At 26.4% G+C, this 22,690-nt stretch overlaps 1 protein-coding gene across 1 annotated transcript in view; it reads right to left on the reverse strand.

Moving 5' to 3' along the window:
- Positions 1-21,160, reverse strand: part of AstA (allatostatin A) — a 73,175-nt gene extending 52,015 nt beyond the window's left edge. Inside the window, exon 1 of the mRNA XM_016075629.4 lies at positions 20,978-21,160. Within this exon, the coding sequence (XP_015931115.1) occupies positions 20,978-20,988 (11 nt within the window). The 5' untranslated portion in view covers positions 20,989-21,160. The remainder of the gene's footprint in view (positions 1-20,977) is intronic.
- Positions 21,161-22,690: the final 1,530 nt, after the last annotated feature.

Genomic DNA, 22,690 nt, shown 5'->3' on the forward strand with positions numbered 1-22,690 from the left:
ATGGAAAACAAAGAAACGTAAATAATGGAAAACTTCCCAATTAAGCATGACTTTTGGCTATTCCTAACTTAACTTAAATTGCATCGTCCCGGTGGATTATAAAATTAATCTTGAAAAGCATGAAACCTCTTTTTTGCTAAAAGACGAACTTAAGACTTCAATTAGAGTCTTCTATAGCATTATAGCCTCGCTTCTAATGCTTTTTTTATGCTTTAACTAGAAGAGCAAGCTATAGATAAAAAAACAGCCGGTTGTTTTTAAATTTGAGAAAATTCCTGCTTTTTATGAGCGATGCTGCTTGACAATTTCATGTTTATTAATAATGACTCATTCTTATTGAGCAATAATGGATTCTATGAGCATTGAGAAAATATTATCATTTAACTAATTGGACACGCCATAAAAATCTTTAAAGATAGTTTTTCGCATCCAATATTTTATTCAGAAATTAATTTTGCAAATAAATATGTCACCTTTTTAAATTTTTTAATGAATACTTTTAAGGATTTATTATAAACTTCATGCATTTTTTCGCTTCGTTTTTTATATATTCTAAAAATCTATATGAAATAAATAAATGGAGAAACTATGTTTCTTTAAATTGTAAACAGTTTTTTCTGTTCTCTTGATCATGGATCTCCAAATTAAGGTCTTTAAGAATCGACAATTGAAATATTGTTTGAAAATAATTTCATTAAAATGTAAAAAATTACAAAAAAATCTGTTTTGAAAATATATAAAGAAATGATTGATTAACTAGTACAACGAATAATTTAAAACTTTTATTAGAATTGCTATTATTAGTATTAAGAAGGAAGTATTAAGATCATTAATTAAGATACAGATGTAGCAATTTGCTGCTTTTGGATTTGTAAAGCTTTTTATTCTTTCCTAAATTCAAATGAAATGAGTTTCGAAGTTTGTTTCGTTAAATTATTGCACTCATTGACTCAAAGAATAAAAAATTAGAAAAAGAACTTTATTGCAATATTGTCAATTTAATATTTACAACAATGTTCAGGAACTGATTTTGGTTAAAACTAACGCCTTTGCCAGTATGTTGGAATGGTCTGATGTAGAGTAGAAATTGTTGATTAATTTCAAAGCAAATTCTTTTACTTAGTAATCTGATTACCTAATCTGGCTCTCTTTTACCCTATTTTCCTTATCTCGTTCGTTCAACGTTACTATATTCTCTCGGTATTCTAACAACTGGTTTTTCAAATTAACGTTTTTTTACTACTATTATACCACTTCGCCACACATTTACACTATAAAAAATCTGTTTAAGTTGGAAGAAAAAAACTGTCAGCATGTGTGTCAGTATAAAACTGTTTATTCCACAGAAGAATATAGTTATTTAGAAACAGGCGCCTATTTTTTAAGCAGATAAGTACTGTTATTTTTGTAAGAAATCTTTATTATTTTGAATTTAAAAAACATCTATAAATAACTATGCCAGAGTTGCAGTCGGTGCGAAAGCAAAAATTCGCATGAATCCCTCGCCCTATTAGTAGGTGAGTTAAACAGCTCTTGCGCTTCGTTTAAAAAACAATTAAACTGCCTTTATTTTAAAAGTCTTAATTGCTGACATCATATTCTAGTGTAAAAAAGTTTAAAACTATATTGGCCCACCCTTATGAAAATATTCAGCAATTTAACTGAGTGAAAAATTATATCTGAAGACAAACAATACTGAGATAGAGTATCGATTTGCTAAACGTCTTTATGTAAGGAAAATTTTATTTAAAATAATATTTCATGCTTATTTAATATTATAATTTTTCATGCTTATTTCATAAATTACAAATGTTTTACATACTTTAAACAAAGTAACTTTAAATCACGAAAAATATTTTTTTTTTCAAAATCAGCAAAACAAATTCTTCATAAATAAGCATTTTAATATATGCCATTTAATTTTCGAACAGTAGAAACGGATGCCCGCAGTAGATGGTTTATGGTAGAGAGGTCTTCATCGAGTGGTCTGTGAGTCACTAGTGGTATTCAGATTGTATTTCAGTGGTCAACCAATTTATTTAATTTCGTTTAAAACAATAATTTGATAAGAAAGTTTAAAGAGTCCTAGAAGAATTATTATTTTCGCACTCATGTACCAAACTGTGGCTGATGCTTAGATGTAATTGGTAAACAAGTATGTTTAGTGTTTTATTAAGACAGATATCAGTACTGAACAGACTGAGAACAAGAACACATTCTCCAGATTAGCATTTGATTGATACTTTTAAAATTACGACTTTTTTACATGTATCATATAGTATCTATATTTTAGTTCAAAAACAATGTCAAATTATAGATTTTGTTTTGAATAGTAATCATCTTTTCGGCAATGTATGTATATATTTTTTTTAATTTCATTATTTTTATAATTCTCTCCATTACAGAAAATAATAAAAATACATAAAACAAATTTATTCTACACCAAATTTAATGCAATTAAATTTATAATAAAACATACACACGTTAGAAATCAAAACAATCTGTAACCTAGGCTAAAATTGACTGCTAATAATCTCATTTAATTAAACTACAATATTTCGTAGATGTGTGATTAGGGGGATTTTTTGAACTTACTGATATATCCTTCTGGCGAACACAGTAATAAATTCTTCACCAAATGGCGGTATGAATTACTGGCTTTTTAGGTGCATGATTCGTAGAATCCGTTTTACAGTAAAATCCATTTTTACTTTAAAATATTATATTACAATTTTTACAGTAATATTTAAACGGTAATTGTTTACTGTAAAAAGATTTTTGATTCGTAATAACTCAAATTTTTTGCTTCGTGACATGCTCGGGAAAATGTTTTTATGGATTTTACGGCAAAGAGTATCAACACCCTGAGATCAGGTATTTTTCAAAGTATATGATCCGGGAATTCTTACAGTACAAAAGATTGAAGATTCCCAGTTCATGATATTTTACAGGATTTCTTTTCGTCTGGAACCGAATGAACCAAGTAACATGCATAACAGAATAAAAATGTACTACACGTTTTGAGGTATAATGCGTGTAGTTACACTTGTCCTACACAACAGTTACAACAGTGGAAAAAATATTAAAATCATTAAGCCAATTAAGATCTATAAGAATTCATGTGATTCATAAATGTAATAATTTAAAGAAAACTTTTCTGTCATTTACGCTCCTTTACCATTACATTAAAGAGTTAAAACATTGCTTGCAAAATATTTTGCACTAATGAGTTATTTGCATTTTTGTACAATGCTTTAACTTAGAGACGAAAATAACTAGAAAAATTCAAACGAGGTTTGAAATTATTCATATTTAATGTGATCCAAGACACACATCATTAAATTTTTATGCAATATAAATGTAAATTAATAAAAATATGTATTTACAATGCTTAAAGTGAACCAAAGGGAAATAAGTTGTCACTCATTTTATTTTAATTGAAAACTTATAATATCATATAAAGTTATATTGATCAATTTTCCATTTTCACCTTTTTTGGTGAAATATAAGAAAAAAATCAATATCAAACCCACTTACATAAATTTTTTTCCTTATCAAATAGACCGACTATTATAGATAAATAAAAACTTTTAACAAGGGACGGAGAGGGACTTTTACTTTTGTTACCTGGAATTTAGAAAAATAAAAAAATCGCCACCAGTATAAATTTGCTTCAACCTTAGTGAAATAAATAAAAAAGACTTTGTATTATATTCATTCATTCGCTTAAAATTGAAAAAATTATATTCATTCGGCTTAGGAATTTTTTTTCCATATAAATTAAAAAGTGAGAAAAATCTAGCATTGAAAAAAATTATCCTATTTTATGAATTGATTTCAATAAGACAATAATCAATATATATATATATATATATATATATATATATATATATATATATATATATATATATATATATATATATATATATATATATATATATATATATATATATATATATATATATATATATATATATATTTTCGGCAATATTTTATTTTACAAATGACCTATTTTGGATGCAAAAGTAATTGACACGCTTCTTCTTATCTGTCCATAATATTCTTTTGCTTTGACGATAATAGTACAATATCGTGTTGAAAAATAATCATAGAATTAAATTTTTTTTTTAATTGATAAATGTATTTTTACAGGAATTTTTCCAGTTTTTAACTTCTGCTTCTTTAATATTTCTTAGAGAATTAAGAACTAATTTCTTATATCCTTGCCATTTAAAGAATTAAGCAATTAATCGATTTTCGTAGAATATCGGAAATATTTCGTTGCAGCGTTGTAAAGTCACTAGTGTACATGCACTAATATGTATTTATTGTACCTAATACATCTAAGAAACTGCGCAAATAAGTAATGAACTTAACATAGTTGTGATTCGAGAATATTTTTCAAGTGATTAATAGCTCATGATTTGCGAACCCTTAACAAATTCCCTTTCATCCGAAATGAAATTTCTCGGTAGAGCTGATTGTAAGTCTCATAAAATGTTGAATACTCTTCGTAAACTAAAGTTTGTTTAATACAAAGAGGGCAGAAATTCTCTGTGGGACTTACTAATGCATCTGATCAATATGTCGTCTACTGAAATCCCTCATCGCTGATAGAAAATGAATTCCAGTGTTATAAAATGTTTGCCTGCCTGCATTGTGTTGCGCTAATTTTGAGATATGATGCCTGAAATGCCAACTTCCCTGCAATATAATTTGCTGAAGGTTTTTCAAGCAAAGTTTATTATCAATTCTATCACTACACTATTTTTAGAATATTTAAATTATTAGAGATGAAAACAGGTAAAGATAGAGAGGGAATTTATATAAACTGAAATTCTATAGAAAATATAATTAATTGAAAATTAGAAAGAAAGGGCATAAAATCAGGGAAATAAAAGACGTTCATAATCCCTTCATTAACAGTATCGGTATATTTTATTGAGTCTTTTAAAGCAGATTGCGCAGACAAAAAAAAAAAAACTTAAATTACCGTAAGTATGGTAATGACATTTGTGGTAGAAAACACATAAATTCTGGTAAACAAATACTGAACTAAAATATAAATTATTTATAGCATAGGCCGGGATAGCCTGGTCGGTAGGGCGCTGTGAGAGTTCGTGAGTTCGAACCCCGCCGGCCGAAGACTCCCCGTGTAGTTGGCGACTGATGCACGTTAAAATTCTGTCAAGTCGCAAAGTCCTCCATGATCCCATAACAAATCAATACCTCTGGGGGTACTGGATTGGAGACCGATCGTTCTCTGATTCAGGTCAAAATTACTATCTGTGGATGAATGAATGGATGTATGAATGGGTCTGCCTTATAAATAGGTGTGACGTATGATGTGGCAGAAGTCGAATTCTTGGCCATAGATGGCGCCACTGAAAAACAAGAATCTCACACTCAGCCTTAAATTTGCTCGGTTTCACCAAGCAGGCTAGCCCGTGTGGCAAGTGGCATTAGAACCAACCAACCAACCATTATTTATAGCATTAATTAATTATTTTTCCGTTCACATATTAATGGATTACTGAAAATTCAAATTTCAAAATTATAGTCCTTCACACACATTAATCCTTCACACACATTAATCCTTCACACACATTAATCCTTCACACACATTAATATTCCACACTGATAACAATAATAACAAAAATTTAAAAGCAATAGCTACTTTCTAGAAAAGATTGTTTCAATACCATATTGAAGGTATATATTCTAGATTGCGACTATTCTCTTATTCACAACGATGAAAAATTTTATTAATCCAAAAAATATTTTTATAAAGATAATATTTTGCGTCATATTTGTCAGTGAGACAGTAATTAATTATCATGGTTTAGGTAAGCATTCTCAAATCTCTGAGAGTATTGAGTAAAAAAATAATAAACAGAGAGAAAAAAGTTTTATTTTCAAATTGGAACTTTATGTCCTTTTCCCCCAATGCACATTTTTTGAAGTTATATATCTATCTAAACTAAATCTTTTCTAACCATTTTAACTTAAGATAAAACTCAGTTATTAATAATTAATACTTAAGAATATATTTCTTATAATTGTGTTGAATAAAGTCTGAATAATTGCTACAATAAAATTTTTCAGAAATATTTTCTTAACCATTTTTTCTCATATCTATAACTCTTTTAATTTTTGTCTGATTAAACTCGAAATCTAATACAACATCATATATATAATTAAATTTCGTTGCAAGTGGGACATTTTTGTTGATCTTATTGTTCTTCATTAATTAGATACTAAATTTTTACTTTCGGGATCTTTTTTCCATTACGCTGTTGATACAGAAACCATGATTATAAAAATGATATACAAACTGAAAATTTTATTTTTGATGAAAATCGAGGAGAAATTGTAAAAAAAGATCATGGAGAAATCCTCCATGGCTTTAAAAAGATCTAGTTTATTATCAACCGTAAGCGAATTTAGGATTACCTAAGTCATCTGTTTAACTGTTTTAAATTTATTTCGAGATTAAAGAAAAAGGAACTGCATATATTATTATTATTATTATGAACGTTGGCCTTCATAATTTAAAAATACACTGCAATTAAAAATCACTGCAATTTTTCGCATTTAATATTTTCAGCTTGTAAAAAATGAAAAAGAGAACTTATCACAGTATAACAATAAAAAATGTTTTCTTTAAGTGAGTGAGATTTTATCGTCTGAACAAGTGCGTTTATATTCTTCTTTAATAGCTTTGATAAACATTTGGATAATTTGGATATAGAAAAAAAAACTATTCCACACATTGTCGGTTATGCGTATTTAAATATATAAATTTTTTTAAACTTTATTCTGATTTTTCTTTCTGCATAAAAACGCTCCTTAAATAATTTTTTTAGACCTACATTTTAAAATATACGAAAGAGTAAATATGTGATGAAATATTGTTAAAACACATACATAAATTCTGAAAAAAAGGTTTATTTGATTGAAGTAATGATTAAACAAATTAGTTATGGTTAGTTTAAGCTTTAAGAAGCTTAAATTCAGATGGTTTCATGCATCAGAAAATAAAACGAAATCATCAAATAAATAAAAATTACAAAATATTCAAAACTTTAAAGGTATACCTAATAACTTTTTTTCTATATTAGCTAAGCCAGTTTTAGACGATGTATCAAAATATTAAAAGAATGATGAGGAAACAGAAATGCTCCTCGAATGTAATGAATGAGGCAAAAAACATTTTAAACGATTGATTTTTAAAAGGAAATGTTTTCTAAAAACCTCAATTAAAGCAATTCGATAAAATTTTCATGTATAGTCAAATAATGTTATTTACAGTTTAAAACTGATAAAATACACTAAGACAGTTCATTTAATCTCAAGAGCCGTCCAAAGAAATCATGTTTTTAATGTGATATGGTTGTTTATAAACAAACAAAACTACTATTTTCTGAGAAAAGTGTAAGGAGGACTTACAAATGCATGAGTCTGACATCGAAGCAAAAAGCAAATTGTTCTGAAATAATTTATATAAAGCAAATAATTTCTCTTGCAATTGTATCCAAAAAAACAAATTTCACCAACAAATTTAAATTAATCTTATTCAAGAAAGTATTAAAAAATACAAGTACCTTTATGGCAGAAAAGATCAATTGTATTCGTTTTTTAAATCATTTAAACTATGCTTTTTAGTTTTGCGTTCATCTTTCGTGGGAATAAAATAACTATTTTACATATTTTCAGCCTTTAGTTAAAACATTTATTTTATGATTGCTCTAATTGTTCTCTCAATAAAAAAAAAACACAAGAAAGAAAATGTAACGATAATTCTGAACATCAAATTTTTCAAATTGCGACGATTACATAACACGAGAATCAGCTTACATGCACTGTTAGAAATTTCTTGGAAAAAACGGTTAAATAGCAATTTATTTAATCGTTTTTTTACCATAGTTAAATAACTGGAAATACGATGCTTTATCATAGTTACAAACTGTCAACTGTAAAAAAAAACCGGTTTATTAACTGCTTTTATCTAAGACGGTTAAGCAACCTGAATTTCATCCCACCAACTAGACCTACTTAATGAGGCCACTTAGTTACTAGCAACTGAATGAAGACTTGATGTGAAAAATGTTCATGTTATAGCCAAGAGGGCTAATCTGTTAACCTTATGACCAACAGAACGGAGGTTCCAGTCTCGGCTTTGACACCACGATATATACTTCATTTCCTTTAACACATAAAGTGTGCCTAATGAAAAGCCTAGCTCCAATGTCCAGTAACTTTCCTGTTAACAGTTTTGAAATCATGTTAGCTGTAAATGGTCAAAAACCCGCATAGTTTTGTATTCATGGTTTCTTAACAATACTTTGTACTTTCTTCAAAACCGCAAAGATAAAAAATATTCTTTACCATAAACTTTATGGTTACATAGATGGACAGTTTGCTACCGGTTATTTATTCATAATTTAATAACGAAATTTCTTACAGTGTGTTAACCTGTGGGTAAAAAAGTGATCGGAAAGCTTAAATTTTTACAGTATTAAATAAATATCCTGAAATAAATAATTAAAATGTTTCGAGGGTGATGTGAATAATATTTGTATAGTATTAGAAGCAATGTGAATAGTATTTTAATTAGGGGACTTGAGTGTTTATATGGGTGTAAAGTGCTTAGTTGCTATATATCAGTTTGTACCTTAAAATGCATCAACATAACTCTATGCTATTATATTTAACATTATCGTATTGATCATACTGTAAGATATTAAAACGAATAGACTTGAAACACAATATAATTTTTTTTTATCCATTATACCTGTTTTCAACCGGGTAAAGAATACTCCATAATGCCTATTTATAAATATAATAATCATCTTCTTGGAAATAATACATTTTGATAAATATATGCTTATAAAGAAGTCTGTTAACTATGGTATAGTAAACTTACTATTCAATTCATTTTTTTAATTGAAATATAATGTTTGCATTTTTCTCTACATTATTATTAGCTATGTGAGAAATTATTATATGATATTATTATGTAAGATTATTTGAATATAAACATATTATTAAGAAATTGTAAAATTCACTAACACACTTTTATTTTAGCCATGCAAAACTTACAAATAATGTGATAGTTTACATTTTTTGACTAACAACTAGTACTTTGTTGTTTCAAGCTCAAACAATACGCATAACTGTAGAAAGCATAATTTAAGCATTAAACCAAATAAATAATGCACTATAATAAATTTTAAAATGATTTATTTTAATAATAGTTTCGAAATATGTAAGAATTTACAGCTGACTTCCTTTTGATTATTTTACTTAAAAGTCTGGGTCGGCTTTAAGGTTTATATTATGTTTGCTCGAGGTTATATTGTTTAAAAATTGCAAAAGATACTGTCTTATGGAAATATTAAAAAAGCAATAATTTCTTAATTTTTATTGACAAAAAATAGCAGAATAAAAATATTATGATAATTTATAGTAGAATAAAATATTATTATAGAATATGGTAAAACTGTTTGTGAGTATGATAAAAGTGTTTCTGAATCTATGGGCATACAAAAGTTCTCGGTAATATTTAACAAAGAGCTTTGGTAATGATTTTACTAAAAATAATAACGAATTTTATAATTTGTGTTAAAATTTAGTTAATGTAGTTAAATCTGGTAATTTTATTATGGTACTTAAAAGCATGACATAAAAACCGTTTATTCGGTTAAATTTACATTTCAGTTTTGTATATTTTGCGAAATGTTTGGGAATAAGAACTATAATATTAATTACCAGAATTTTCGAAAATCCGTTTATGTATGAACGAGAAAATTACCAAATAAATAGTTTAAATATTTAAATTATTTTGTTAATCATAATTGTGTTCTCCTTTGCAATTTCGTGAAATTTTATTTAGTGCGGCAATTTCACTAGAATATTTCTCTTTGTGTAATATTATAAGGGTTCCTATAATCAGCGTCTGTTCACCAATTACTTTTCAACTGCCTTGGAAAATTTGCACCTTTTTTACCATAAAACGCAGTTGCTTAGGCGCAGATATGATACGTTCACTAAAAGTATTGAATATCAACTGACATTGAGGCAAAAAGAAAGGAAAAGAAACAAAAATTCGCCTTTCCTTTAACTAAATACTGGTTAGTTTTAAATAATTTCAGAACTTAAAATCGTAAAATATGAAAAAAATTTCAAAATTGTGCAGAATATTCAGAATATTAACTAATTGATATTGAAAGATATTTTATAAAATAAACTTGCATGAGATGCTACGTTTATAAAAGAAACTATATTAAAAGGTACTATTTTAACTAGTTTTATACTAAAACGCTACAAAAATTTCGAAAGTTAGCGAGTGATTAATACATATTTATTTACCTTTTTATGAAACTGCATTTTTTAAGAAAGATATTTTTATCGCCTACTATGTAGTTATTAAAACACTCAAAGCTCAAACCAGAAGTTTACTGCTGATATTAATTATATTTTATTTCTAGAATAAAATTTTAACACTCGCACAACGTTATTTGTACATAAAATCTTATAATAATCTGCTTATTAAATAATCTAAAATCAGTTATCACCATAAATTAAAACAAAAATAGCGCCGAGCAAAAGTTTACTATGCCAGAGAGAGCAATAACTGTTTAAATATCAAGCTGAATCTAAGAGAACTTTAATAAATTATTTATCTTTTCAGTAATACTCATTTTCTTAACTATCAAAAATTAATATCCTATGCATTTTTACCTAGACCAGCTATTATATAATTTATAATATAAAGTACTGTGAATGTTCTAAATTAATGAAACTAATTATGAAAAGACATAAATAATGTACATTATTAGAACAAAGCTAAATTCTAAATCATTAAATCTATATGGATTCATTAATATATCAAATATTCATTTCTCTTCAATTTTGTTTTCAGCTTTTAACAGAAAGCAAATATTATTTTTTGGTTAAAAAGAATAATTTAGAACATTAATAAAGATTTAATTTTTATAGTTTGCAATTATAATTACATAAAAAGTATTAATTATTCTTCACTATATAAAAACATTCAAGCTACAGCGAGTCTTCTTTTTTAATTTAATTTTTTATTCTAAATGATTTAAATCATGTAGTTCCAATATCTCTTTCTTTACTTACAAAAATTGCATGATCGATTAAAAGCAATACATTTCAAACATAAAAATATTAGGCCTTAATTTTAGCACTTGCAAATTTCATTATAATTTTAAATAATAATTCAATATATTTTGGCGGTGAAAAAGCTTCTTTTTTTTGAATAAATAGTACAAATCTTAAACAAATCACATGAATATTCTAAACGTGCTTCAGTTTTATCCAAAAGTAAGGAAAAATAAATTATTTCTTTAATTGCATAAATTAATTAAATGTTTTAGACAGAACATAAATTTTTATTTTTTTAAAAGTAAAACTTAATAAAATAAGATTTATTTCGAAAATGCATTAAGTTTTGTAAACTTTATTTGTTTTACTAATATATTTTTATACTGCATTTCTTTACCAATTAAAGTTTTCGCTTAAAACATAGATCAAGTTAGGACTGTTTTCAAAATATGAGACATCTTTTATATTTTTATGTTTATTTTTAGCCCAATTTCAATACTAAACAGCTTTTTCACACTATGGTTTTAAACACAAATGTTGTTGAGCGAAGAATTTACACTCTTGAACAATGTATAGTCAAAACTATCAGAATATGGTAAAATTTACCTTGTCTACGGCTCTACGGAAGCATCAAAAAGCTCGGTGATTTTTATCAAAGTGATTTGCTAATGATTTTGGTAAAATTCATAATAAAATATGGTTTTATAAAGTGTGATAAAAATTGGTAAATGTGCTAAAATTATCAGTTTACAAATACCTTAGAATATCAGTTTACAATTTTGTGTCGGCTACGGAACCCTAAATAATCTTCTTTCGGCGAAAATCCCGAATTTATAAAGAAAAAAGTTTATTATGGTGATTTTTGACGTTATAACCCATAAAAAACTTCTTCTTCAAAAGATTTAATTAGAGGAATGAAAAATTTTCATCGTTCTATCATTAAAAATCTTAAATTAAGTTTTATGTGCGACGGTTAAATTGGCAGTTTTTGTGTTATAACTAGTCTAGTTATGAGTTTCGTTTAGTAAGCTGAAAATGAACAAAATAAGCCTAAATACGGTTTACTTCGAGGTGAAAACTTAAGGAAACTCAGAAACTTGAAAAAACTCCTGAAAATGGCTACTAATTACAGTAATTGTTATTTCTATTAGAAATAAATGCTCTTTTAAAAAATGTCATTTCTAATTCATTGGCATTTTGCTTTAAGAATTTCGAAAATGCTACTGAGAGATTAAATAAATAATGATTTATAGGTTAGATGTAAACATATTTGGAGGTTTCAAAAGTCATCACAGATATTAAGAGTATTAATTCACGGAAGCTCTTTAACTTTTCTACAGAACCCTAGGGTTCCGCGAAGCACCATTTGGGAAACGCTACCTTAGAGCATGTCATAAAAACAATTAATTTGGTTTAATTTTACTTTTCAGTTTTGTATTTTTTACTAAATATGTAGTAATAAGATCTAAAGTTTTCAAAAGCAGAATTTCTGGTAAACTGTTACCACCTGAAAGAAAGAAATGGTTTAAATAGTCTATATTTTGGTTTCGATTATTAATAATATGTTTTTTTTCCTTGAAAAAACAGAAAAACCAGGGTCCCTTCTCTCTGTAATAAAAAAGTTTCGTTGCAATATCTCAATTGTTTTTCAACACCATTTTTAAGTAAGTAACATCTTTATGAATAGCACGCAGCGTCTTAGATTTCGCATAGCGTGCTGCATTGCACATAACAACTCTTTAATAACTCATAACAAGCAGTTTGATTTACATTAAAATTCAAGGAAGCACTTATGTTTTATAATACATTCATACTACTTATTGCCCAACATACTATACAGCATAGCTTCTAATTATATTTTAAATTGAAAAATTGAATAATTTCTAAGGTTCAGTTTTAAAAAAATTTGTTTCAAATTTACTGATTAACGTGTAGCACTTAAAAAAATGACATCAATAGAAATAATCTATAATCAATAGTTATCTTTTTTAAAAACTTGGTAGTCTCTAGATAGAAATGAACTAGAGTTTTACGTTCTATCGTTAATTTCCTTTTAACAGCCATCAAACCTACTAGTTTTAAAATCACTTCTGTGTTATAAATTCGAAGTTAAATGTGATAAATTACTTTCAAACATTTGAGCAGAAAAGAAGCGTTTTACTCTGTCGTATATTAGATAAATTTTGATTAATAGATACTCAAATGATGTATAATAATTTATGCATTAAATATTTTATGATAGTTAATTATGTTGTAAGCGCAATAAATTTAATTTAATTTGATATAAATAGAAAAAATATGATAATTTTATTTGTAAAAGTACTCTTTGAGGTATTTTGGTTAAAAAGTAGAAATTAATTACTGGACTAATACCAATTATCTCAAAAACTGGTTTAGAATATAGTTTAACATTAGTAACGTAATGTACAAAAACGTGTTTGTATTTCCTGGAAACGGTTTCATTTACAAAATAATAATCTATTTTCTATAACCAAAAAATAGACTTTCATTTGCATCTATGCAAAAAGAACGTAAACAAATCGTTACAATAATTTTAAACTGCTTTGTTGAAAAACAATCGGGAATTTAGTTATATAAGAGAAAAACTGAAAATGCGTAAAAAGTACAGCTTTGCAAGCATATATTTTTTAGATTAAAATACAAAGAAAATTATTTTTTTAAAGAGAAAACGAAAAATTATTGATAAATACAAAAGTTTTAAGAATATTAAGAATTTAAAAATATATTAAAAAGCCGGGAAACAAAATAAGGAAGAGATATAATCTCGTTGTCAGCTCACGCGACTATATCCAAGTGAGCTGGAGACGAGACTATGTCTTTTCGTGTATATATATATATATATATATATATATATATATATATATATAATTATATATATATACGAATATATATATATATATATATATATATATATATATATATATATATAATTATATATATATACGAATATATATATCGTATATATATATATATATATATATAAATATTTGCTATCGGTGCTTTTATATATTTTTTTTGCGTTATATTTTTAACAAAAAAAAACAGAAACAATCACGCGCCTGCAACCTTTCACAAGACTGCCTTTTTGTGAATTTAAAAATCTTTATTGACTATAAATGTGACTTTTTTATTGCATACATATTTAACTGTCTCTGAAATTTTATAAATATAATATTTTTGAAACTTAAATTAACTAGAAAATCTAACTAAGCTAAAAAAAAATATGTAAGTATATATATGTAACTGCAATTCTATAATTCAATTTATGAAAGAGACATTTACATTTGAATTATTTATTCATCTAAGACAACACAATAATTTTTCATGTTAATAATTTCTCTTATTTCATGTATAATATAACATGTAACATTATCTGATAAACAGAAATCTGCAAAAGAGATACCTAACAATTGTCGAAGATAATATGCATTCAAGTAGTTTTGGAGGAAAGTATAGCTTTATTTTAATTTAAACTTATATTATTTTCGTGTGCTAGGTTAACTAACAACAATATGCCGTTCACTTGCATGTGTAAATTATTTTCGTTTCTCAAATTGGAAGATTTAGCAATGGTTATATGAGATCACATTTCAAAGAACTATTTTTTTAAACTCGCAAACTTTAGCAAATTTTAAAGTAATTCGCATTAATTAACTAAATATAAAACTAAATAATACTTTAAATAACGCTAATAAATATTTAAATAAATAGACTGCTAATTAAAGTAAACAAGAAAGAATCACCTTTAAGCTTAATTTGTAAAAGATGTACGATAAATTTTTAAAAAGAGCTATTAAGACAACATGAGTAAATTGCATTAAAATGACACTATTAAGCTTTTTCTATTTTTACGTCTTAATGTAATTTACGTTTTTATTCCTATATTAGATGTAAAATGTTTATTTTGAAATCTTAAACTGATTTTTAATTCGAAATTTAAATTTTTCCTATGAAGACAAGTTTACAATAACTTTTAAATAATACTTCTCACTTTTACTCTTCTTTGAAATAAATTTAAATCAAATCTCTATTAATTGTAATATTTAGAGAATGGATATAAAACACATTTCAAAACTCTGAATAAACAGCATTATTCTTAAATGCAGTAAGCCAACTGTATTTTTATAATGAAAAAACTAGAAATTACTTAAACATGCTCATATTTTGGAACTGGGACATATTTACATTTACAATCGTTTTAGATTTATCCTTTTAATTTCGCAGCAATCGTGTATAGTAAATTAATTTAAACAAATATTTTTCTTTTATTGAAAGGAATAAATTTTAAAGAATTGCATAGCATAACATATTTTTTTCAATTCGTATTATAAATCAATAATTATAACTCTCCGACTAAATGTAACATTTATTTAGCTCACTGTAGCTCATACGTATGGGGCCTTCAATAGTTACTTCTAAAACAATTTTGAACATAAAATTGTTTAGCCAAAACAATAAAAAGATTAAAATATGATTTTCTTCAAACATGAAAACCATTTGATTGATTTTGGAAAGTAGTATTTCTGCCAGTTAGAGAATTTACTTCGTCTTTTCTTGAACACTAAACAGCTTTCTCCTTATATTACTCCATGAGAAAATAGAGCTTATTAGAAAGACTATGCCGAGAGTCGTAACGCTTGAAAGAATGCATCTAATAAAAGTGGTAAAGTTCCTTAAATTGGCTGAAGATATATCCTTGGTGGAGAATTAACTATAAGTTTTTTTTTAACAGTATTTGTAAAATTTAACACGAGAATCGGGGCAGTTTTTTTAGACAGAAATTGAGTAAAATATTGATGAATGCATTTAAAATTTATTTTATCATAAACATTTTCTGTGATTAATTATTCACACAAAATATTCTATTCTTACGAAGACTAAGGTTATTTGTATGTAAAATAACTTCACATCACGTGCAGGACAATCAATTTTAATATTTTGTAACACAGAATAAGATTTATAGATGAATACAATTAAAAATATTTTCTTTTCGTAATTTGTACAAATGTATTTTAGGCAAATAGGCTTTGCATTGGTTCGTAAAAAAAATTTATGATCAATTCTACAAAGAAAATATGCTTATTCAAGACTAATGAAGGCTAAGGTTATTTGTAACTAGAACAATTCTACATCACATGCGGGTCAACTAATTATTATATTTCGTAATAGACCTTAAGGTTTGTAGGTGAATGCAAATAAAATGATTTTCTTTTCATATATCTTTCAAATATGTTTTAGACATACAGTGATCTTTGCATTTAATCATAAAATTTTCTATTAACAATTCTTCAAAATAAATGTGCTTATGAAGGCTAAGGTTATTTGTAAGTAGAACAATTCCACATTACAGGTGAGGCAATCAATTGTTATATTTTGTAACACAGCTTAAGGTGAATAGATGACAATGGCTAAAACTACTTTATACTCGTATTATACATACTTTTTATTCGTAATCGTACTCGTACATTCATATTCGTGCATATATATTTTAGTTATAAAGAAATTTTTACAAAATGTTGGACTAAAATAATTGTAAATTTTCATGTGTTATTTTCGGAAGACATTAGAGTAAAATAAAGCGTTATTGCACTGATCACCAGAGTTTCGGTTTAAAAATCTCAAATGATGGTATCCACGGGCGGGTACCATACATGGTATCCACGAAATAGACCTAATTAGGTTAGAATGGCAGAAAATATTGATACATTAGATTGGACTGAGATGGAATGCTTTTCGCATTGACATTTTATAACAGTAAAATATTAGATACACAAGATTATGGTAAAATAACCATGAGCAGTATGTCCATCCAATTAACCTTACAGTTTACGGTGAGAACCTTTTTTATTTTTATGGTTGTGAAACTTTTCACAACTAATATGGTTATAAGACCTTGAATGGAAAACTATACGCTTTTTTAACAATTTGGAACTAGAATGGTTTCAAAACCGTAAAAGAGAAATTTAACTAGATGTAGAATCACGGCTGTTCGTTAGATAATAGGAATCGCAGAGTGAGGAACACAAATTGAGGAGTCCTGGATACTGGAAACTCTTCATGCGTTGTAGGAAATGGAGAATATATTGCGGTGTCAACGCTGTGACTCGAACTTCAGTTCCGTCTGTCATCAGACTGACAGATTTGCCCTCGCGAATATAATATGAACGCAGTTGCAAGGAACTAAGCGGATTCATTAGGTGGGCTTAGTTAGTGAGATAAAATTTTGTTTTGTTTTTAAACCGTATTATGAGAAGGCAGCTTATAAAAGATTTTCTCACAGTTAACAGTTCGATTACCGTATTATTCATGAGTTTTCTTTCACTATAGGGAAGTAACAATTAAATATATTGTTATTCGACTATTTTTTCCGAGAAATTTTAAAAAAGTGTATGATATACAGCTTCTGCGCAAAACTTAAGCGGTAAATATCTTAAGAGGGTGTTGTTGTTTTAAAGTTCCATTTTTTTAATTTCAGTTAATCGATTTAACGTTCGGACTTTTTTTTTGAAAATTGACTAAAGTGTTTTCTTTTCCAAGGAAAAGTCAAAAGTATTTTAACATCGCCTACTCTTCATCCTACGCTATGACCAGAACAGATCCATTGGTAATGTTTTTTGTTAGGTTTTTAACTAATTGCATTGTCTCTGTTTCACTGATATTAGATATTCATTTAATTGTCAGCTATTAACACATTGCTCAAAACTATTATAGGCTGAATCATTTCAGGATTAGAAAATCGAAATCGTCTGCTCAAATTATTATTATTATTATTTATTTATTTCGAATTTTTAAATAAGTTGCACAAAGCTGTTAAAAAAGCTACGAGTTCTCAATTTTATGAAAGAAAACTAACTAAGAACTTATATTTTCAAATTTTACCAAGTTAACCTAATCTTAATACATATTATAAAATCCTATTTTATTGTTAATTTTACCAAAATTTAAACCACTTACTTGGTAATTTTTTTCCTCGCATGTTAATGGATTACCGGAAATTCTGGTTTTAAAATTCACTACAAAATAAGGGATAAATACAAAATCGAAAAGTAAAATAAACGGTTTTCATGTCATGCTTTAAGATATCATGATAAAATTACCAAATTTTAACACACATTATAAAACAGTATTTTATTGTTAATTTTACGAAAAGCATTAAAAAATCATTTCGGTAAAAATTACGGATCTTTTTGGTGTTCCCATAGAGAGAGACAAAAGTTAAATTATGCCATAGTCGTATAATTTTGATTAAGCTCTTTTTTCTCTCAGAGCACATTGACACAGTTGTTAACATAAATTAATAATTACTCTTATGTCTACTAATACTCGACAAATAAAGGTGATTACTTTTACCCCTAGTTAAAATAATCGCAGGAGTGTTGTCATAATTATTATTAATTAATTAAAAACTAAGAATATTTTTAATTAAATTTTTTTATTAACTCTTTGAGCATACGAAACGCTTTTTCCTTGCGTTTTTAACTGTTCCTTGTTCTGGATGTGTAATTAAAGTTTGAGTTTTTTTTATTAAACAGTCATCTCTAAATATTTGAAGAAAAAAAATCTCTACGCTAAAATTTAAGATCTTGTCATTAATTTAGAAAAGGGTTTATGACGTTATAGGCAAATTCTTTTACTGAATTTCACATTCAATACTTCAATGTTTGGAAATTTTGCGCGAAGTATCCAATCACCAATAATTGTACATATTAATGATTTTATTTTTGTATTTCAAGAAAAAAAGTTATAAGCATATTAACTAATCATTGTAAACTAATAGTGGTTCTGTTCTAATATGAAAAAACTAATATTTTTTCATAATAAAACACAGTTCTAAATTTGAACAAAAATGTAATATTAATTAAAATATATAAAGATATCAAATGGAATAATTAATAATATTTTTATAATAAAAGTTTATTAAATTAAGTTTATTGAAAAGTTTTTTAGTTTCTACTTTTTAGAAAATTTTTTGGAAAAAGTACAGCGAAATTATTAATAATTTTATTTAACTGACCTTACTTTATTGGATGCATGATTACTCTCTTGCAAATTTTTTCTATCGTTGAAAATAAGGATCACATATTAAGTAAAGTATGACTTTTATCATTTTCTAAACAACACCTAATCAAATTCAAAACAGTTATAGGTTTATGTTTTTCCGATGAAGTTCTTGAAGATTACTAAGAACTTGAAATTTCAATTACCTTATTAAAATTTGACGGCACTAATTATATTAAAGTACTCGAATAATTTTATTATATTAAATTATTCCTTAGATTACTACTCGAAATAATTGGATATTAGATAGTTCGATTTAGAAAACAGGTTGCTTTTGAATCAAATGATTATTGAATTATTTTTATCGAATTTATTACTTCCATTTATTTTATATAATTAAAACAGAAAAAAGTAATTTTGTTTGGTTTTATAATATTCAAATCTCCTGTCGCTTCTATGGAATTGTAGTTATTTTAAAAACTAGCAATTTTCATATTTAAGAACTGATAATTTCTTGATCCTGTAAACTCAAAATTTTTTCTCTAATGAACTGAACAATAATTTATTCAATTTAAATTTATTTTTAACATTTATTTTTAAATTTATTTTTATTTTTAAATTTAATTTTATTTATAGCATTTACTCAATGAAAAAAATACTGCGTTAGCGAATTTAAAATAATAAGAGCGCGAAATTATCAAATTAGTATGCAGATAGATTTTATTTAATAAACTTTGCGATTAATAAAGATGAATGTTATTCTGCTTTTAAATATATTGATAAAAATGCTGCATGCTTCTAATTAATTTTAAGTAAAATTTCTTCTAGCTAGCGCAAATAGTCTTAATTTTTATCCTTTTTATTTAAAATTCTAAAGAAACTGATGCATCATATGTATTGTATAAATTAAAGTACATCAAAACCTTTGAAATATGCCTAAAATCCTAATGTATCCACAAAGAAATAAAAGTTATTTCATATCGAAGAAAATACTTGAGGCATAAGAAAATGCCAGTGTTTTTATATGCATATTTACTTTGTTATATAACTAACTCGTTTTTAAAATTAAGTAATGTTCTTATTAATCTTCAAATATATAATATCTTAATAATTTATGGTAATTTAAAATGGTAAATTATATCTAAATCTATAATTTATAATGTATATAGCACCATTTCAAAGTCCGCGGATTTTCGACCAAAAATAAATAGGACATTAGTTTCAAATTACAAACTATACAAAGCATCACATTTTTCGAAAACCTTCTATTAGTTTTTCAAAGTTTTGAGAATTCTCAAAAAAAGAAGTTGTTTCAGAATCTTATATGCAGTTTGAAAAAGGTTTTTTTTTTTCTTTTCATCTTCAAATATTTAATTTACTCAAATGACATGCATTACTTTTGCCTATTTTTACTTCATAAACAATAATTTTTCCCATCAAATTCGATTTTATATCTAAAACAAGTGCAAAAATAAATATTCTTAAGAAAGTCTTTTTTCATGTTCTTTCTAAAATTAATAATCTACAAAACATTTTTCTAACATTAAAAATCCACAATATTAATTGGTTACAAATACTTCCATATGGTAAATACAGTAAATCTTGTATTTGATTTATATTTTTAGTTTAATAGAATGTTTCATTGGCAATAATTTTAAACGACATATAATTAATGTATTTCATATTTTTAATTTTTTTTTAAAAATTCCACCAAAATTATTTAATTGTTATACTTAACTCAAATTTAAAAAACATTTTCTTTTAGATTGCAATATAAATGATATTTTTATAAGTATTATATTAATGAATATCTGATAAAATATCCAACCTGTTGGCCATGCTTGAAAAGCAGATATTTCACCAAAAGCTAAATTGGAGCTCAAAACAAGAAAAAAATAAATTTGTCAGATTTCTGCTTCAGAAACGGGATCGGTGTTAGACCAAGCTCGAAAATTACGAGTTGTGAGCGCCAAAGCTAGAAGCCTCAACTTTTAACCTAACTTCCTATAATGATTGGACAGAATCAGGTGGCTGGGCTCTGACGTAGAAGGCTTTTTCCACCAATTGAGAGAAAGTTTTCCATTTGAGAATCTCATCGTGGGTGACGTTTCTTTTATTTTTTAGAATATTCGTTTTCGTGTTTTTATTGACTAACATTTTACTACAGCATTTTTGAGTATGATCGAACCATCATATAACGTTATCAATGTTATTTGTTTTGCGTTTTCAGAAATGTACGAGAAATCGTTAATCAGATAGCTTAGATTACACTTCTTCTTTTACGTGCTTTTGTTGATTTTTTAGGAGAGTAATGGATTTTAAATTGATGAACATTTATTATGCTTTCACAATTTATGTATTTGTCATTTAAGACAAGATAATTTTTTTTTATTGTTTCGAGAGTGTTTCGTTTCCAAATTGTTTTTCTCGTTAATGCAAACTATCTAGATTTCACCCAAAAAAGTAACAAAATATTTCTAAATTGCATAAAAACATACAATTTTTATTTTCAGAAAATGAAATTTAAATGAAATAAATTTACCCTACTGAGCTATTAATTATGTAATAGCAACTATGATCCAAAACATATCAATAGCTTTAAATATTTTTAAGAAAAGTGTATTACCATTCCTATATTTGATATTTTTATGAAATGTCCGTTAGATTCCATATATTTAATATTTTTCTGAAATGTCTATTACCTTTCATATAGTTAATATTTTCATTGAATATTCATCACATTTTTCAAAATATTTCTTAAATTATTGTACAAAAGTAAAATTCAATAAAAATAATCAGGCTTAGCTGTTTTAAGTATATATATATATTTTAATTATTTACTATTTCTATTCTAATTGAGCTATTTTTCTACATCTGATTCTTTAGTGATTGTTAGACTCATTGACAATTTAGGTGAATGAAAAGAATAATGAAGTACTTGGTTATGTAACAGTTTTCTTTGCCCATTCTGACTCTTTCACTATTTTGAGGTAGGTTGTTAGGTACTTTATTTACGTCGCACTAGAGCTGCACAATGGGCTATTGGCGACGGTCTAGGAAACATCCCTGAGGATGATCCGAAGACATGTCATAACAATTATGATTCTCTGCAGAGGGAATAGCTCCCCTGCCATGGCCGCCCGACGAACTGATCTCGAAGTCTAGCATTTTACGGTAGAACAGTTTAACAAGGACCGATACCACACACACTCAGTCACTATGCAGGCTGATCAAATTGATCACCCACCCGCTTACTGACAGCAGACAGTGATGCTTGACATCGGTGTTCCCCTGAAAACCGAGTCGTTACGATCAGTCCACTGCGGAACTCTCACTATTTTGAATCATGATCTTTTTTTTACTCACTCAGAAATTTGTTTTCCGTTTCTAAATAACTTCACTGGTTTAATTTTAACTTATTCAAGTTTTTTTTAACTGAAAAAAAAACGAAAATTCCTTAATAAAGGAACATAGAAATATTATAGAATTGCTAAGAAGTAATTAAACCATTTATATTTTTTGTTTCGGAGTTTTAAAATTA

This window comes from Parasteatoda tepidariorum, chromosome 2 (assembly GCF_982258835.1).
Source record: "Parasteatoda tepidariorum strain Cologne lab strain chromosome 2, Ptep-v5.0, whole genome shotgun sequence".
Lineage (NCBI taxonomy): Eukaryota > Metazoa > Arthropoda > Arachnida > Araneae > Theridiidae > Parasteatoda > Parasteatoda tepidariorum.